Source organism: Homalodisca vitripennis, chromosome 5 (assembly GCF_021130785.1).
Source record: "Homalodisca vitripennis isolate AUS2020 chromosome 5, UT_GWSS_2.1, whole genome shotgun sequence".
NCBI lineage: Eukaryota > Metazoa > Arthropoda > Insecta > Hemiptera > Cicadellidae > Homalodisca > Homalodisca vitripennis.
This window is the reverse complement of record NC_060211.1, coordinates 121,258,474-121,274,957: the sequence shown is the minus strand read 5'-3', so window position 1 is coordinate 121,274,957 and position 16,484 is coordinate 121,258,474. Positions and strand designations below refer to the sequence as shown.

General features: G+C 31.3%; 1 protein-coding gene and 1 long non-coding RNA gene across 3 annotated transcripts in view; one reads left to right on the top strand and one right to left on the bottom strand.

Annotated features, from left to right (window-relative positions):
• Positions 1-16,484, top strand: part of LOC124362813 — a 650,255-nt gene that overhangs the window by 599,758 nt on the left and 34,013 nt on the right. For both annotated transcript variants that reach the window (XM_046817643.1, XM_046817642.1), the window contains exons 18-21: positions 9,976-10,109; positions 10,281-10,402; positions 11,780-11,963; positions 15,316-15,489. In XM_046817643.1, the coding sequence (XP_046673599.1) occupies positions 9,976-10,109; positions 10,281-10,402; positions 11,780-11,963; positions 15,316-15,489 (614 nt within the window). The remainder of the gene's footprint in view (positions 1-9,975; positions 10,110-10,280; positions 10,403-11,779; positions 11,964-15,315; positions 15,490-16,484) is intronic.
• LOC124362820 overlaps positions 1-16,484 on the bottom strand; it is a 35,512-nt gene that overhangs the window by 11,875 nt on the left and 7,153 nt on the right. The window lies entirely within an intron of this gene.

Here is a 16,484-nt window from a genome sequence, read left to right as displayed (position 1 = left end):
CATGTTTCTCTTTCAGGTACATTCTTAATAGCTCTCAATGCCTTTTTCTGCCATTTAAAAGCTTTTTTTACACCACTACTATTGCCCCACAATGTTATACCATATCTTAAATGTGAGTGAAAAAAGCATACTAAGTTGACTACTGTAGCACGTCTAAGGTAAAACATTTTCTTATTTTACGTAATAAATAAACAATTCTTGACAATTTCTTACATAACTGTTCGATGTGATGGTCCCAACCCAGTCTACTATCCAGATGTATTCCTAATAACTTAACAGTTTTAACATCTTTATAAATTGTATAATGTAAAAAAAATATTATTTTTTCAGTTTTTTTATCATTAACAAGTAATAAGTTGGCTTCAAACCATTCCAGAGCCTTTTCGCAAAGCAAGGTCCTCCTCTCTTATCAGTCCATCTAAGCTTCTACTATAATTCAGGAGAGTTGTATCATCGGCATATAACACTGATGTACAAGGAACATAGGCAGAAAAATCATTTACAGAAATCAAAAATAAAAAAGGCTATACAGTAAGTTAAATATAGACGTATTTATTTTCATGTAAACAGATGTTGTGGTTAATAGATATAATGGATCAAGAAAGAACATTTCAAATTATATTAAAAGAATATTTTATTCATTTAAAACTCTTAACGGTCTAATAAAATGAGCTTAAATATATATGTAACTCATTTCATTCAGAAGTAACCTTCTTTCCTTTTAGTTGACAAAAATATCGACTATCTTGTCCATTTTATCACTCTTGATACACTTACAAACTTCTTGTTCGATTGCTATAACAGCAGGAGCACTTAACCTCTCTTCTGAGAGACACAAACACAAACACAATGAATTGTGTTTCTCAGGTTGGTCTTCAGTCTCCGAAGAGTTGAAAATGTGCGTTCCACTGTAACTATTATTATTGGCCAGGAAAATGCATATTCAATTATATCTTTTCATCTGGTGCAATACCATAAAGAGCAGAAAAAATTAGCAATGTTTTTAAATTTATGAGAGATATTATCAGGATTGATGAAGTTGTTCTGGGCATATCTATAAAAATACTTAAGTTCTTTTGTTAGATTTGGAGATAGTTGATAAAATTATTGAACACTTTTAACAGTATTTTCGTTTCAAACAAATCCAATCCGCCAAAATCTGAAAAATTTCGATTTGTTTGCAGTGGCACACCCAGAAAACTTCTCTGTGGGGTATCCCGAACACCGTGAAGTCGAAGGCATGGAAAACTCAGCCATTCTAGAAAGGGGTCGGGGGGGGGGGGGGGAAATGTTTAGAATGCTAGGCCCTAAAATAGTTAAATATTGTACTTCTGAACTATTAAAGGGGGACAAATATTAGGTCAGAGGGTATAACGTTTACAGTAAAACCACTCTACTACTAATCATCAGGGGATGCTTATACAGAAATAATTCAAATCTTTTGTAACAAAATATAGTTTGTATGAAGAGTATTTAACTACAATAAGATTTATTCGTAACGTTAACAAAATATAATTATTTCTGTGTTTCTACTGTTTAAAAACTTCCTGTTTTTATACCTATAACAACAAAAAATACTAGTGTTTGGCGATTTTCAACCTAACTCCAACTTTGGAAATTCATAACTCGGAAACTTGCGATGTGATTAAGACCAAATGTTTATATGAGATAGATGTGTACGGTGATTACGTGCAGTAATTAGTGCTATGTGGTTTTAATAATAGTATGAAAACATTTGTTATTAAATTACTATCTTAACTTTTATTTTTGACCTTGTGGTCCTCAAAATTCGCCATTGGTCACATTATGAGCTCTTATTCATTACCTTGAGTGTATAATTTTATAAATTATTAATTAAAATATTTCATTTTTGAAACATATTAAATTGAGTTAGTTTTGTTAATTCACTGTAACCAGTAACTGTTTGTTTTAACGCGCAATCGCCAGACTACTCCTAGTGATGTTGCCTCGTAGTGACAACGAATGACTACTGTGACAACAGGACAATCAGGACTTCTGCAAAAGATACTTTTTTTACCTGTTACTCATCTGTACAGAGAATACGAATACAAGTTATCGTAAGCCAAAAGTACCCAGTACATGTTACTGTTTCAGGTACTTTTATGATACAGGTACTTTACACGCTTACCGCCATTCTTGGTACAATATACTCAGACTAGTTTAGCAGAAGCAGTAACTAGAACATGAACGTGTACCATTTTAGGAGCACTCTGTAACATATATGATTCTAAATCAGTACAAGTACATTACACGGTTACTTATGTTCCTGGTACAAAGTGCTCGGACTCTTACCAGTAACAGTAACTGGAACTTGTACCATTTTAGAAGCACTATGTAACTTATGAGTCTAAATCAGTATAAGTATATTTTTTACTCAGTTATTCAACTAACCTCATTTTTATGGTTGGTGCGTGACAGTGAAATTCAAATATTTAGGGTTTTGAAAAATTGAATTATTCCAGTTTTTGTTGTCATTTTCAGAAAAACCATTCTTAAGATTCAATATTACAGTATATAACCCTGCTAAATATATGTCAAACACTATTCTTCAACAGATAAATTATAGAAATCAGTTTGTGATTCAGATGATCCATCTCCAAGACCTTTAGGTGCTTTCCGTTTTCTTTCAGCCTATATCAACCAATCAATCAATCAATCAATCTTTATTTGCCTTTTTACATATGACATGCATTGACAAAGTCAGTAATATTGTCTAGATGACATGGTCAGAAACAAGCAATAAAACCAAACTATTCAGTTTTTAAAATATCATTACAGTTTTAAAATTATTCTTTGAATATCAATATCATAATGAAAGACAATAGTTTAACAAAAGGAGATTTTAAAATAATTGAACAACAAAAGAATTTATAAAAAGTTTAACAGATATTAAATTAAAAAATATTTTAACTGATTGCACGTGAATTACTACAATACTAGCACAACAATTTGAAAATCTTAGGATAACAGGTTACAATATAAGATTTCTACAGATGAAATTTACAGTACTGAATAAAAAAAAGGACAGTTTCTAGATAAAAATTGAACAATTTACTGAAATCTCATTGTTGTTTACAAATATATGTTTTCAATTGTAGTATAACAGATTTAGCGAGCTGTACAGTGGATCCTGTATACATTATTAACAAACTAAAATTTAATATCCTTGTAGTTAAAAAACTCTGATAGGGTATAGAAAGGATTGTTCAAAAGCCAATGGTACAGTTTGTTTTGAAATATTTTTGTGGGATACTTATCTGCCAAATGTTTTCCTTTGTTGAAGATTTTTTGAGAAATTAATAATGTGGCTGTTTTGAGATTTGGCTAATCTAACATGATCTATGGCAATATTAGTTCTATTTCTAGTATAGTAGCTGTGTATATCACTTCTTAGAGTGAGAGTTTGAAAATTTTTTGAGTAAATAGGTAACCTAAATCAAAGAATGTAGAGATTTTATCACAGTTTGTAATTTAAGTTCAATGAACAGAGGCTTGCAGTGGTCCAGAGAATGGGCCCTCGCTATCACTCGCACAGCTTTCTTTTGCAGAATTAGAATGTCTTCAATCTTACTGCTGTTTCCCCAGATTATTAAACCGTATCTTAAAACTGATTGAAAAAAATGCATAATAAGCTGATTTTACATAGTTTTTTAGGCACACACGACAATAATCGCCTGAGTAGAAAAAATTACCCTAGACAACCTTTTGGATATGTACTCAATATGGGAATTCCAAGTCAAAGTACTATCGATATAGATACCTAAAAAATTTTACAGTAGTAAAAAAAAGCATTTATTGTATCATCTGATGGTGTTTGTTTTAAGCTGAATATAATATTCTGAGTCTTGGCTTCATTGAGCACTAATCCATTGGACCTAAACCACAATGAGGCCTCTTGTACAGTCTCTCTAACAAGATCTTGTAATTCATCGAGATTAGAGTTTATGTTAATAAAAGTTGAGTCATCTGCATATAATAAAGATTTGGCCTTGATATTTTTTTGTAAATCATTTATTTGTAATAAGAACAACAGAGGACCCAAAACCGATCCTTGGGGCACTCCAGTAGAAACTTTAGCCTCATCTGACCAGTTTCCATCAACACATACCTTTTGCCTTCGGTTTGATAGATATGACTGAAAAAACTTAGAGGGAGTTCCTGTTACACCATAATAATTTAGTTTAAGGACTAGTTTGTTGTGGTCACACACAGTCAAAAAGCCCTGCTCAGGTCGCACAAGGTGGCCTGAGCAAAGGCCTTGTCCTCAAAGGCACTCACAACTTCTCTAATTAGTGCATCTATTGCATCTATGGTGCATTTAATCTTTCTAAAACCAAATTGCGATACATCAAGGTAATAATTTTTTTTTAAATATGCTAATAATTGATCGTGAACTAATATTTCTATGATTTTTTTATAACGTGGGTACAACTGATATTGGTCGATAACTCTCCGGTAGATTTTTAGGGCCTTTCTTGTATATTGGACAAATTCTGGAAAGTTTGAGCTCTTCTGGAAAATAACCATCATTCAGGCATTTATTAATGCCTAAAGTTAAAGGAGTTAGTATTGTATGATAGATATTTTTTATCATATTGTTGGACATATTGAAAATGTCTTTACTGTCAGAGTTTTTTAGTCTCTTTATTAGCTTTAGAAGTGTCATCAACAGAGACTTGTGTAAAGTAAAAGTTATTACTTTCTATTTGATAGTTACAAATTAGGGTCAAACTGTCTGTGTTGGGATGGTTAATGTTATTTATGGTCTGCTCAACCGAGTCAATGAAAAATTTATTAAAACAGTCTGGTGTGATATCTAATTTAGTTTGAGTTGATGTGTTAGTAGTATTATCTTTTATAAGATTCCAAGCAGCTTTACATTTATTTTTGCTATTTTCAATTTTTGTTGTATTGTAGTATAACTTGGCATTTTTTCAATAGATTTTATGTAGCATCTTTTGAGGTCAGTATAGTTTGCATATAACCTATCACTGCTTGAATTTTTACAAGTTTGTTTAGAAACAGAAGCCTTTCTTTCATGTGAACCAATTCTTTTGTATACCATTTTTTATTAAATGTTATGTTTTTTCATGGTCTTAAATTTTTTCAAAGTTGAGAAAATAAGCAATTTTATTAACAAGAACACTTAAAAAGTGTTGAAACCAATCTTGGTACTTGCTACATTTTCAGAGTTCATTAAAGCACTCCAGTCATGTGATATCAAACTTTCAGCTAAATTGTTTGTTGCTGATTTTTGGAAACTAATTGTAAAAGAGTTCATGTGCTCCAGTGTTTTGTCCATGATATTCAGATTCATTACAGTCAGGATTCATATTGCATGTCATGTTCAAAATAACCCTGTTATGATCTGAGAAAGGAAAAATCAAATATTTTGGATTCCAAAACTTGCCCTGGACAGTTTAACAAATATATTGTCAAGACAACGGTCACCTCTCGTAGGAGCATTGTTGATGTAAAAGTAGTTGAATTGTCTCAAAACTTTAAGAAAAATTCTTGTAGTTTTATTGTTTGATGTTACATCAAAGCTAGCATTAATGTCCCCCCCCCAATTACTATTGAATGGCCGTGATATGATGGAGATGAAAGATAAAAATTCTTCTAACAGTTCTAAGAAAATATATTGCATTTCCTGCAGGAGAATGATAGATTGATGCTGTAACAACTTTAAGAGAATCAATAACCACTGCAGACACCTCAAAGTTTAATTCAGAGCAAAATTTACTAACATCAATCTTTTTTGAACCAAAAGCCTTATTAATAAACACAAGAGTTCCTCCCCTGATATTATCTTTTCTGCAAAAGTCAGCTGGACAATAAAAGTTTTTTGGGCAGAATAAAGAGGGAGCACCTTCATCTAGCCAATGCTCAGATAGACCAATAATTGATATTTTATTTTTTTCATTATCTGGCAGAAAGCTTTCTAGAATATGCACTTAATTTTGGAATCCCTGTATATTTAAGAACAAAAGATTAATACTTTTTGGATGATTAGTTTTTAGGTTTGTAGAACTACTTACTATATTACTCTTATTTATTATCACTAAGTCTTCTTTATTGTTTGGGTTGGAATCAAGTTTTTTTTGTTTGGAACTGAGAGTGGGAGATTGAGATTTAGAAAAAGGGTTCAACTGAAGAAGGATGTCATGTGTAGTTGTGGAACTGTTGGTGGGAGATGAGAGAGGTAGAGTTGTAGAGACAGGAATATTTTCAGAACAATTCCCAGAGTTATTTACACTTAGAGTCTCTAAGGTAGCTGGAGTCAAAGGGGGGAAGACAGCGATCTGTTTGTAGATATTTCGCTTTATTAACTTCTTCTTGCAGTTTTTCAACAACATTTGGTCTATCCTGATGGTCTGGTTTTTTCTTACAAGCGACTGCTGAAACGATCATTTCTGCTAGCCACTTCTTTCCTCTGTAGTTGAAATGTAGGCCTTGGTGTGTGTGCAAATGTCTCTCGGCTTTGCTTGCCTCCAACAATGTGGACATTGTTATACTTTTTCACTAAGTTCTAGTAGGTGCTGGTTTGTTTTTTTAACTTCATGGTTGACACATGACCAGTTCGCTAAGTCGTATCTGTTTGGCACATCAACTAGAAAAATATTTGTTTGCTTGACCTTGTCCAGTGTTGCAGAAATACCATCAATAACTTCATCGGCCTCATTTCTAGCCACATCATTCGTTCCACAGAGTATCACCAGGCTGTCTTGCTCACTGAGGTTTGCTTCCTCAATATTTTTGTTGACTAGAATTTGTTTTGTTCGCCCACCTGGCCTGACAAAACCGACTGCGTCATATGTTTTTTGAGATTTATTTAAATGCCAAGCTAAATCTCTCCCATGGCTGTCTGCACAGATAAGCATTTTTTCTAGTTATAGGTTTTGTGCAGTCTTCTGCAGAAGTCACTATTCTTAAATCTTCAGATTGTTCTTCCTCGTCAACATTTAAAACCTCATAAACGGTTGTTTGAAAAAATTGAATTCAAGTTTTTTATTTATCTTAACAGCAGATGATTGAATACAGCAAGTTTTTCTACCTTTAACAGCCAAAGTAAAAGATGCATCCTTATTTGTATTAGAGTTCAACACCATGTTATCTGTTCTACTAGTGCTGACTGGTGTGTCGGTGTGGATTGTAAGTTGGGAAAACTATGTTGCAAATTAACTGCATTAAGGTCTCAATGCATCACTGACTCTTTTAGGATTTTTAGTTTGATTATTCAAGTTAAAATTGCCTTTCCAGTAAAATTATTGTTTTCTTTCTTCTTCTTTAATATTATATTTTCAAGTTGAATGTTATGGTTCCTTAGTTGCTTTATTACTGTAATTTGCTTCGTTTTTGTCTTCATTTAGTGCTTTAATTATTGCTTGTTGTTGAGTCGAGCTCCTGAGTTACATCATTATTTATTTCAATTATTTCATCTTCCAGGCCCAAAGTAACATCAATAGACATGCACTTATGGCAAATCCACTTTTTGTTAGATTTTTCTAAATTTTTAAATTCTTCCAAAGAGAGAGAAGTGCACTTACAATGATACCACAGCGAGCATATTCCCTTACATAAAATACCATGACTGGTTTTACCAACATTTCTATTACAATGTCCACAAGGATATTTTGGTGTTTTATTTTTCATTTTTATTTGTTTAAGTAGAAGAAAAATATCTTCAGAATTTAGTATTAAAGTTATATAAAAATAATAAATAGATAATATGAATATTTTTCTATAAAATAGCTGTATGACAATTTTTTTTTTTTTTTTTGTACTAGCAAAAAGTAAAGTTCAGTTAGATGAATTTGATCCAGAACCTCTGTCTTGATAATCCAATACCTTAGCAACTGAGCTATTCTAGTCTGATAACAACATGATATCAGTAGATATCTGTCTATTGTACATAAACTTCACAAAACAAGAAAAAACAAGAACTTCCTGGCAGATACTGTTTATTTCAGACAATCTTAATTATTACTTTTCTAGAATGTTATATTATACTAATGTTACTTTTATACAAATTTCAGATACTGAATTTAAAAATATAACCAACAATGTGATCAAGAGTAGTTTTGATGGATTAACTACTGGTACTTGTTAATCTAACCAGTCCCTAGATGTCATGAAAAGTAGTGCAAAAACACTATAGAAATGCACAAAACTGTCTATCGATATCAATTAAAATAGTTTATGATCTAATCTTGATGGAAATTAAAGATAAGGAAGGACTGACACAGTTATAAAAATGTTATTGTAAACTTCAACATTTGAAAACAAATTTATATAGAATTAGGTTAGAAAAATGAGTCAAGAAATGTTCACTTAGTTTAAAATAAACTGGATCAATATATTAAAAAGTTATTGTTTTTATATTAATGTTTAGTTTTCAAATGTACATCCATAGGTTTTTATATACTCACAACACTTAATTACACAAATTCACAAGCTAATTATCACACAGCACAATTTAGCCCTGTATCAACACAAACATACAGTTAGGAATAGGTCGGCCTATTTAGATCCCTGCCTCTGCCAGAATATTGACTGCACACTTCAATCTCATTCTAAATTCTAATGAAGCCATCATAACTCCTTTTAATTTTTATAACATCAATAACATCCTCAACTTTACAAAAATTCTTGTCAAATCTAAAGATTTAATCTGCAACTCCCTATACAAGATATCTGCCATGCTTAAGATATCATAGAGTACTTTCATATTGAACATGAATTCAAAATAATTTGTTGTCAACTTTATAAGTCAATCTTTCTTTAAACACACTTTCTTGTCACGGCTGTTATTTGCCACAATCTCTCAAGTTTGAATGTTTTTGGGCATCTGTTCAACTATTGCATGGAGGGCACCAAGTCACACTGTCCATCTAGTTTTTTATAAACTGATAAGCCTCCTCAGGATCATAATTTTGTATATTGATTATATTGATATTTATAATATGATTACTGTAATATGGATATAATTAGAACTTTGTTTACTCAAAAAAATCTCTCCTAAAGTTGGGGTTATGTGCCCCCCGACTGGATGTCTACGGTAGTTACAGCTTTTGTTGATGACATGGTACTAAGTGTTGAGTCTTTTAAAATTTGCTAAAATACATGGAATATGACTTAGATTTGTATAACTTTAGTTTTCTAAACCACTCAATATGACTATATAAGACCAAATATGTTTTTACTGTAAAAAAGAACAATCCTTTCTAAAACTACTAGTACATCAAATAATTATCTGAATCTTATTGTTGTCACAGACTTATCTATGGAAAATTCAAAGAAATGTAACAGATAAAAGAAATTTATATTTGTGGTTTCCTATGGGTGCTAACATTTCTTGGAATAGTCATATTTATAAAATTTAACGTAAATTATAAATTACTGTTCGGGTACTACTTTGTGATCTACGTTTACAGGTGCCAGTAATACTATACATATGATTCTCAAAGCTTTTATTCTTAAAGCCTCAGTACTTAAGCTCTTATTCTACAAAAACGGTTCTTCAAACGTATCACCCAAGAGAACCTTAAGCACCAATTTCCAAAGTGAAACTTAAGATTGAGAGAAAGTGTTATTTGTACTGCCGTAAATTATTCAATTACCTCCTTTGCAAGTCAAAGTGTAGTTTTGGTGAAAACTAATAGCATTAAATAATGAAATTAGTAATTAGTTTTTCTTATTGTAATACCGTAACAATTTCTTTATATTTTAGATTAAGTTTGATTTTATCCATATGAATTAATTTGTAATTTAGTGGACAACAGTTGGTTTGAAAAGCAGTTGTTAAGTTTAAATACAGTGTAAATAAATATTTATTTATTTCTATCAAGGACTAGTTAATTCAAGACTGTTGTATATGCAGTGCTGTTGATGTGGAATTTGCTTTTAAATATGTACTTTGTAGTAAAAGTTCATTCAAATTTTTCTGAATTTCAGTGATTACTCCTCAACGTGGAGTATTTCCTCAGCACAAATCTCCAAACAGAGAGGCAGAACAAGAGGTGCCAAAACGGCCTAAAGGTAAAACACAGAGCCCAATTCAGCCTTCTGGAAAACACACTCCTACTCAGGTAGAGTTTTCAAATATTACTTTAAAATATTACTTGGTGATTTTTATAGAATCTTCAATGTTTCCATTTCATTAAATGCTCTCGTTCTCATCACAATTTAGCCTTTCACTAAGTAACTATATAGGTTTTAATGATTGCATATTGCACTGACAGAAGATTGGGACTCGACAGGTTGTTGTCAGCAATGGTATGGGTGGAGAGTCATCTGAGGATTCAAGTGGTGAGTGTGCCTGCGGTCGACAACGCCGCACTCGACGCAAGTCTGGTGGACGCAGCCCAACTTCTCATAATCGGTTAGTATCAGGTCACCTATCTTACTTTGTACTATAATCACATTCCATCAGTAGAAATTTTACAAAAGTATACATTTGTGCAAAATTAAAAGAAATAAAACCACAAGGTTAGGGTTTCTATTTTCTTTGTAATACTGTATGATTGGTTTTCCAATCTTAATTTTTTCCCCTTAACTCAGTTTAAACAATTACTTATTATTTTATTCTGTACTTTAGTTCATATTTCTTCATACCTTCTCTTTAATTGTTTAACAAATTCAAACAAGTATATCTGTAGTGTGTACACTGACACATAATCAACCTTTACTAGAATAACCATCATAGCTGGAAAAGCATGGTACATATTTGGGATTATTCATCTAACACAACTTAAATCATAATAGGAATCTATTTACAAAAAAGAAAATTTGTACAAAAATATCTGTAATGTTTTCATAATGTGATCAGTTTTTACAAACCTCAATATATGTCAGTTATTCCTAAATTTGTTTTTCATTATTTCTGTAATTGCTCCCTAGACAACAGCAATACATGCAAAGCAGTTTGTCATATCAGGTTTACACTATGTTGCACAAAACTTACATATTTCATAGCTATATTTGGAATGTTTAGTGCATTACAGGATCTTTAGACAAACCAAAACTATGTTTTGATACAGAAATTACTATATGTTTTTAATTTTGGGTAAATAAGTTCCAAGTATAAAATATTTTTAAATATGTCCTTATATGGTAATCATACTTCTGTTTAGTTCCATTTGTTTCTATTTTCCTCCTTGAAAGTCAGTGATATTATAAACTATATTATATAAAGGCATCTAAATGCCTTAGGTTTTTACAGAGTAAAATTTTAAATAATAGTAAGATCAGTTTTATATATTATTTACTTCCTAATTAATAATTGTAGTATTTATGTTTTATAGTATAATTAATATTGTGAAAAATATTAGGTGTGCATGAGGCCACAAAAAATGAAAACTTTTGGACATAAATAAAACATCTGATTACTGGTTCATAATAATTTGTATTGAAACATTGTGAGTAATGTGGTAACAAATATTGAAGTTTTGTGAGAAGCTTTGCTTAGAAGTTATTTTGTTTAGTCTAAACGAAACACTCCCAGCGTATAAGTTAATCCAATGTAAAAACGTTCACTTCAAAATGAAAAATACATTTGGATGCATCTGGCATACCTTTAAAATGAGACATCTCACAGGATTCTATGACAAGTAATGAGGCAGTAAATTTGTTTATAATTCAATATTAGTTCTTATAGAACATTAAAATTAGCAAAACCAATAATAATAATTCAGTTATGCTGTTCAAAAATGTAGCTTAATACCAAGACAAAATGTTGGCCAACTTCTTGTTTTTATAGTATGAGAAGAAGGAGTAATAGTGGTGATGAAAATAATCGGAGAAGAAGCTCTTTAGCTCCCAAATCACCAAGTCCAGTAGCTCCAGAGGACAACAACACATTGAGAACTAATTCTCGTCTGTACCCTGGACATGAAGCAGTCAGAAGCCCAGGTGGAAGTCCGAGTAGAAGAGGTAAACCAAAGGTTAGTATCCATCCTGAATTACTTATTACAAAGAAATCCTTTGTTAAAAATAGCCTTTCGTAAATTAATGGAATCTAGGTGCATCATTTTTATTTTCAAGAATTTCTTGCTTGGCTGGACTGTTACATATTTTTTTAAAGTTTTTATTAAAGTTAATAGCTGTAATTGTTCACACTTTCTGCCAGAAAATGCAATTTTATTTCTATGTTTACTACCTTTATTATTATTGCTCAGTTCAAAACAACCTGGTCAAATCTTTGTCTTTGTGTTAGCCATGGTTGGCATGCCAAGAAAGTGGCTGGCTATTATAACATTGAGTGAAAACACTTCCCTAACTTGGACAGATATTGCTACTAAGTGATATTTGAGTCAAAGAGCTATGAGCAAGAATGTAAAGTTGAAGAAAATTTCAAACTCATTTTGGTGTGTTGACACATGATGAGGGATCTACCAGTTCATGTCACACCAGCTTGCTCCAGTCAGTGAAGAAACAACGTTACTGCTAACTGAAGTCAAAAAATGAAATTGAACTGAAGTCAATGAAGAAAAATTGGTTAAACTAAGCAAGAAAATACAAACATAAGACTAAGAAAAATTGGAGGAAAGTGTTGATTCCAAATGAAAGTGTTTTATAATGAATGCACACACTCAAAAAGAATTTTTAATGAATGTTTCTACTTTCTTGGACCTGGAACAGTTGTACTAGTAAATTGAATGATGAATAGTGAGTGATACATTGAAGAAGTGCATTTTGAAGTAATTCCGAAACTGTGTCCATATTGCTTCAGGAATTTTTAAACAGGATTTATGGCACCCTGTCAAACAACCGAAATAGTAAATAAATTCTTCACAAATCATGGTTTAAATATTACCCATGAGACTGCCCTGGCTTAACCCTAGATTCGTAAGCATTGTCTGCCATATAACGCGATTTTCCAGGAAAGCTAGGTTCTCTATATTATGGATGAGTTAGGATCCTGAACTCTCTTCTATTCCTCGATCCCTATTACCTGTTAATTCCCTTCATGTGATTTACACGAGATCATTGGTAGTTTTATGTTATGTTTGTTTAACTTTCATTTGTAGTCTCAGAGACAAGTGGTAATGAATCCATTACAAATCTAGTCAAGAAAGTTGTTGTCAAAAGAAAAAGAAGGAAAAATATGTTATATTTGCCCTTTCAAAAAAGAAGAATGCAATATAAATGTTATTACTTCCAGCGTCATATTTGCCTTGAACATCAGACACATCTGTGTGGCTGACACATAATTATAATAAAAAAAAATTAAAACACTTTTAAGTTATTTATATGTACTTATTACTTAGTTAAGTTTTATTACTTGTTGTTAGTTATTTACTTTTTCATTATTTACATTTAGGTTCAACTCAATATGAATTGTTATTTGACTTTGTTCTGTTTTTGTTTTTTACTATACTCTCACACCATACATTTAATAAAGTAAATAAGATAAGCAAAATATGTAAATATCTGTAACATATAGTCAAATTAATAAGTTTACAAAGTTATTAAGGAGTTTTTAGTTTTGTAAGTAGTTTGTATTCTTTAAAAAAGGAAAACTTATAAATATGACATAAGCAAGACATAGTATTTCATATTGGTAGGAAAATTATTATTTTTCATTGTTTAGTACAAGTTTTGTCTTATATATTTGTAATAAGTTTTGTAGTTTAATAACAAACATTTGTAGTAATAAAATTATTATTATTAAACTATACACGTTTTACTTTTTATCTAGTATAGTCTCGTAGACTAATGGTTGTAGATCGCTGCAGGCAAATGGAATGGTTACGATTCTAAGACTAAATCCTATTGACAATCTTTGGAGTTTTTACAAGGGAAGACTCAGATGGATGGATTGCATAATGAAAGATAGGATGTTTTCTGCACTTTTGACAATGTTTCTGGGATGCCCAGTTTCTCCAATAGCGCCAAACCCTTGTCAATTTAGTGCTTAGATGAGTGAAAATGTAAATGGAAAATGGGGAGACAATGAGATGTCTACACTAAAGAGCTGAGTTTGGTATGTAACCAGTATTTTGCTGTTAATATGAGTAAAGCCATTTTTCTAAAAGAAATCTGCTTGAACCATTAATTTACACAAAGGTTGTGTGTTCTGATAACAAGTACTAAAACTAATGTTTCCAGTAGTTTCCAGCAACATTGTATAAGGAAAATGAGCTAACATTGACCCTTTCAGTGACTGTAAACTCCAGAAATGATTAACAGTCCTAGTCTTTAGAACATATTTTGAGTTATTTATCATAGCACACTTAGTCCATGATCTTAAGTAATCAGTACTATGCCTAAACTACCCTCTAAGTTTTATGGTCCACAGTGAGTTGCAAACATTGCTAACACAATTAAAACCTTGAAATAATTCAGCATTACTGACAAGAGCCTTTTTTATATTCTCATACATTAGACTGAAACATCTGACAATACTATGCATGTAAAAACATTGCCAGAAACATTTGTAAAAACTGTTGTCATGCCAGAATTTGTATAATGTTAACATGTAAAGCAAGATGTTTAGGCCCTATGTAAAATTATCTTCACTTCGGTTTAATACTGAGTTATTTTCTAACAGCACGTACTATGGCATCTGCCACAATTATTAATGTATAAACAACTTACTGTTGACTGCAAATGGCTTTCCACATGGAGGCTAAAAAAATTTAAGATTTTAATTGTGTTAACAATGTTCAACGCTTTCTGATTTGGAAAACTTAGAAGAAGATTGATGCAAACACATTGTGTGTAGTTGTGTGTTTTGTCTGTCACTTAATTTTTTTTTCATAGTTGGTTCAGTCCTTCCTTTTTAAATTATCATACAAGGATCAGTACATTAATTGACAAAACCCAATTATGGTACCTGATGGAAGTATTGCTGATGTGTTTTACATAAGTTAGGGTTAGGTAAGTTAAATGTAGATTTTCTATGGTAAATATTGTAAAATTATTTTATTAGGAGACAATACTTATAGATTTAAGCTTATGAGCATCTTTATAGCCTTAATAGTTTCCTAGAAAATTGGAGTAGCATTCTAATTCACTGATAATATCTATTTACCCTATGCTATACAATTTGTGGATATTGGTAGCAACTTAATAAAAAAAAAAAACAGTTATAGAGGTAGAGCATTAATATCATCACATTTGAAACAGCTCTCTAATTGTCGCATGGTTCAGTGAAACTTTAAGAGCAAATATAAAACTTACATGTTTTGGAATTCACTCAATCATCAAATTTTTTCTGAACTTTGTGACAAATTATTGATACATACTTTTTTAAGATTCATTTAATATCAACATTGTTTTCTGGTTGTGAAGGGTATCACCAGTCCAGATGCTGCTCGGTTGAAAGCACTGAGTGCTGAGAGTTTGCGCTCAGTTAGCCCTGGGAGTGACTCGGTTTTCTATAGTGAACATAGTAGTGCCACTGCCACCCTAACCGAACAGGCCACCTGCCACCACTGTGGGCGCAATGTCAATACTTCACCTCCGGTATGTAATGTATTCAAAGTTATAATTATACAAGTTAAGAAAACACCATATCATATATTTCTTTAACAGGCTTCACTTAAGTTCAAAATTTAAAGTTTATAGCATATTTCTTAAGTTTATTTATGTCACATGTTAAAAAGTCATATAATTTTACTCAGTTATTTCATTTATTCTGCAATTTCCTAATTTTTGTCATTGTCATAAGACCAATTTAAAACAGCAAGCACTTAGCAAAATCCCACGGAGTAACATGCATCATGATTGAACCATCGATGTTGCTTATATCAAAATGATGTTTCATGTAAATATAGATAATTTGTTCTCAAGGTATCATGCAACCAGACAGACAGGTATCATTCGATAGACACACAGACAGAAAGAAATCATATTTTTTCAGCACCTCGAGTAATAGGTTTCGCTAATGCTCAGCCAATTACATAGTTATCAAAATTACTCAAAAGCAGTATAGTCATTTTTTATTAATTACAGATATTATTTACCTTATGTTATGAAATAAGATATACGCTACTGTATAAAATTTATATTGTGACATGGTGATTCTCAAAAAACTTAATGCCTTTGATTTATGTTTACAGCAAACTTTATCGTATACAGTACAGTGTGTTGAGAAAAATTTACATTCCAGTTACAATTTTAACATGTTCTCTCGAAACACAATAACCATTAATTCCTTCCTAACAAGGAATCAACAGCACCATGAACTCACTGAAATCTTAATAGCAGTTACCAAATAATATCTTGGTGAGTTTGATTCATAAATTTGAGAAAAAAAAAACAAATTGAATGTCAGTACATCATGATCAGAAATTAACATTTATACCCGTTTTACCTTTTTTTTATTTCCATTTTATAAATATTATAATAAGATCTAATAATCCTAATAACTCATATATTTAATAATATCATATTTCTTTCATGTGATCTATTACTACTGATGATATTTCTGTGAACAATATTTTATGTTGATGTTAACA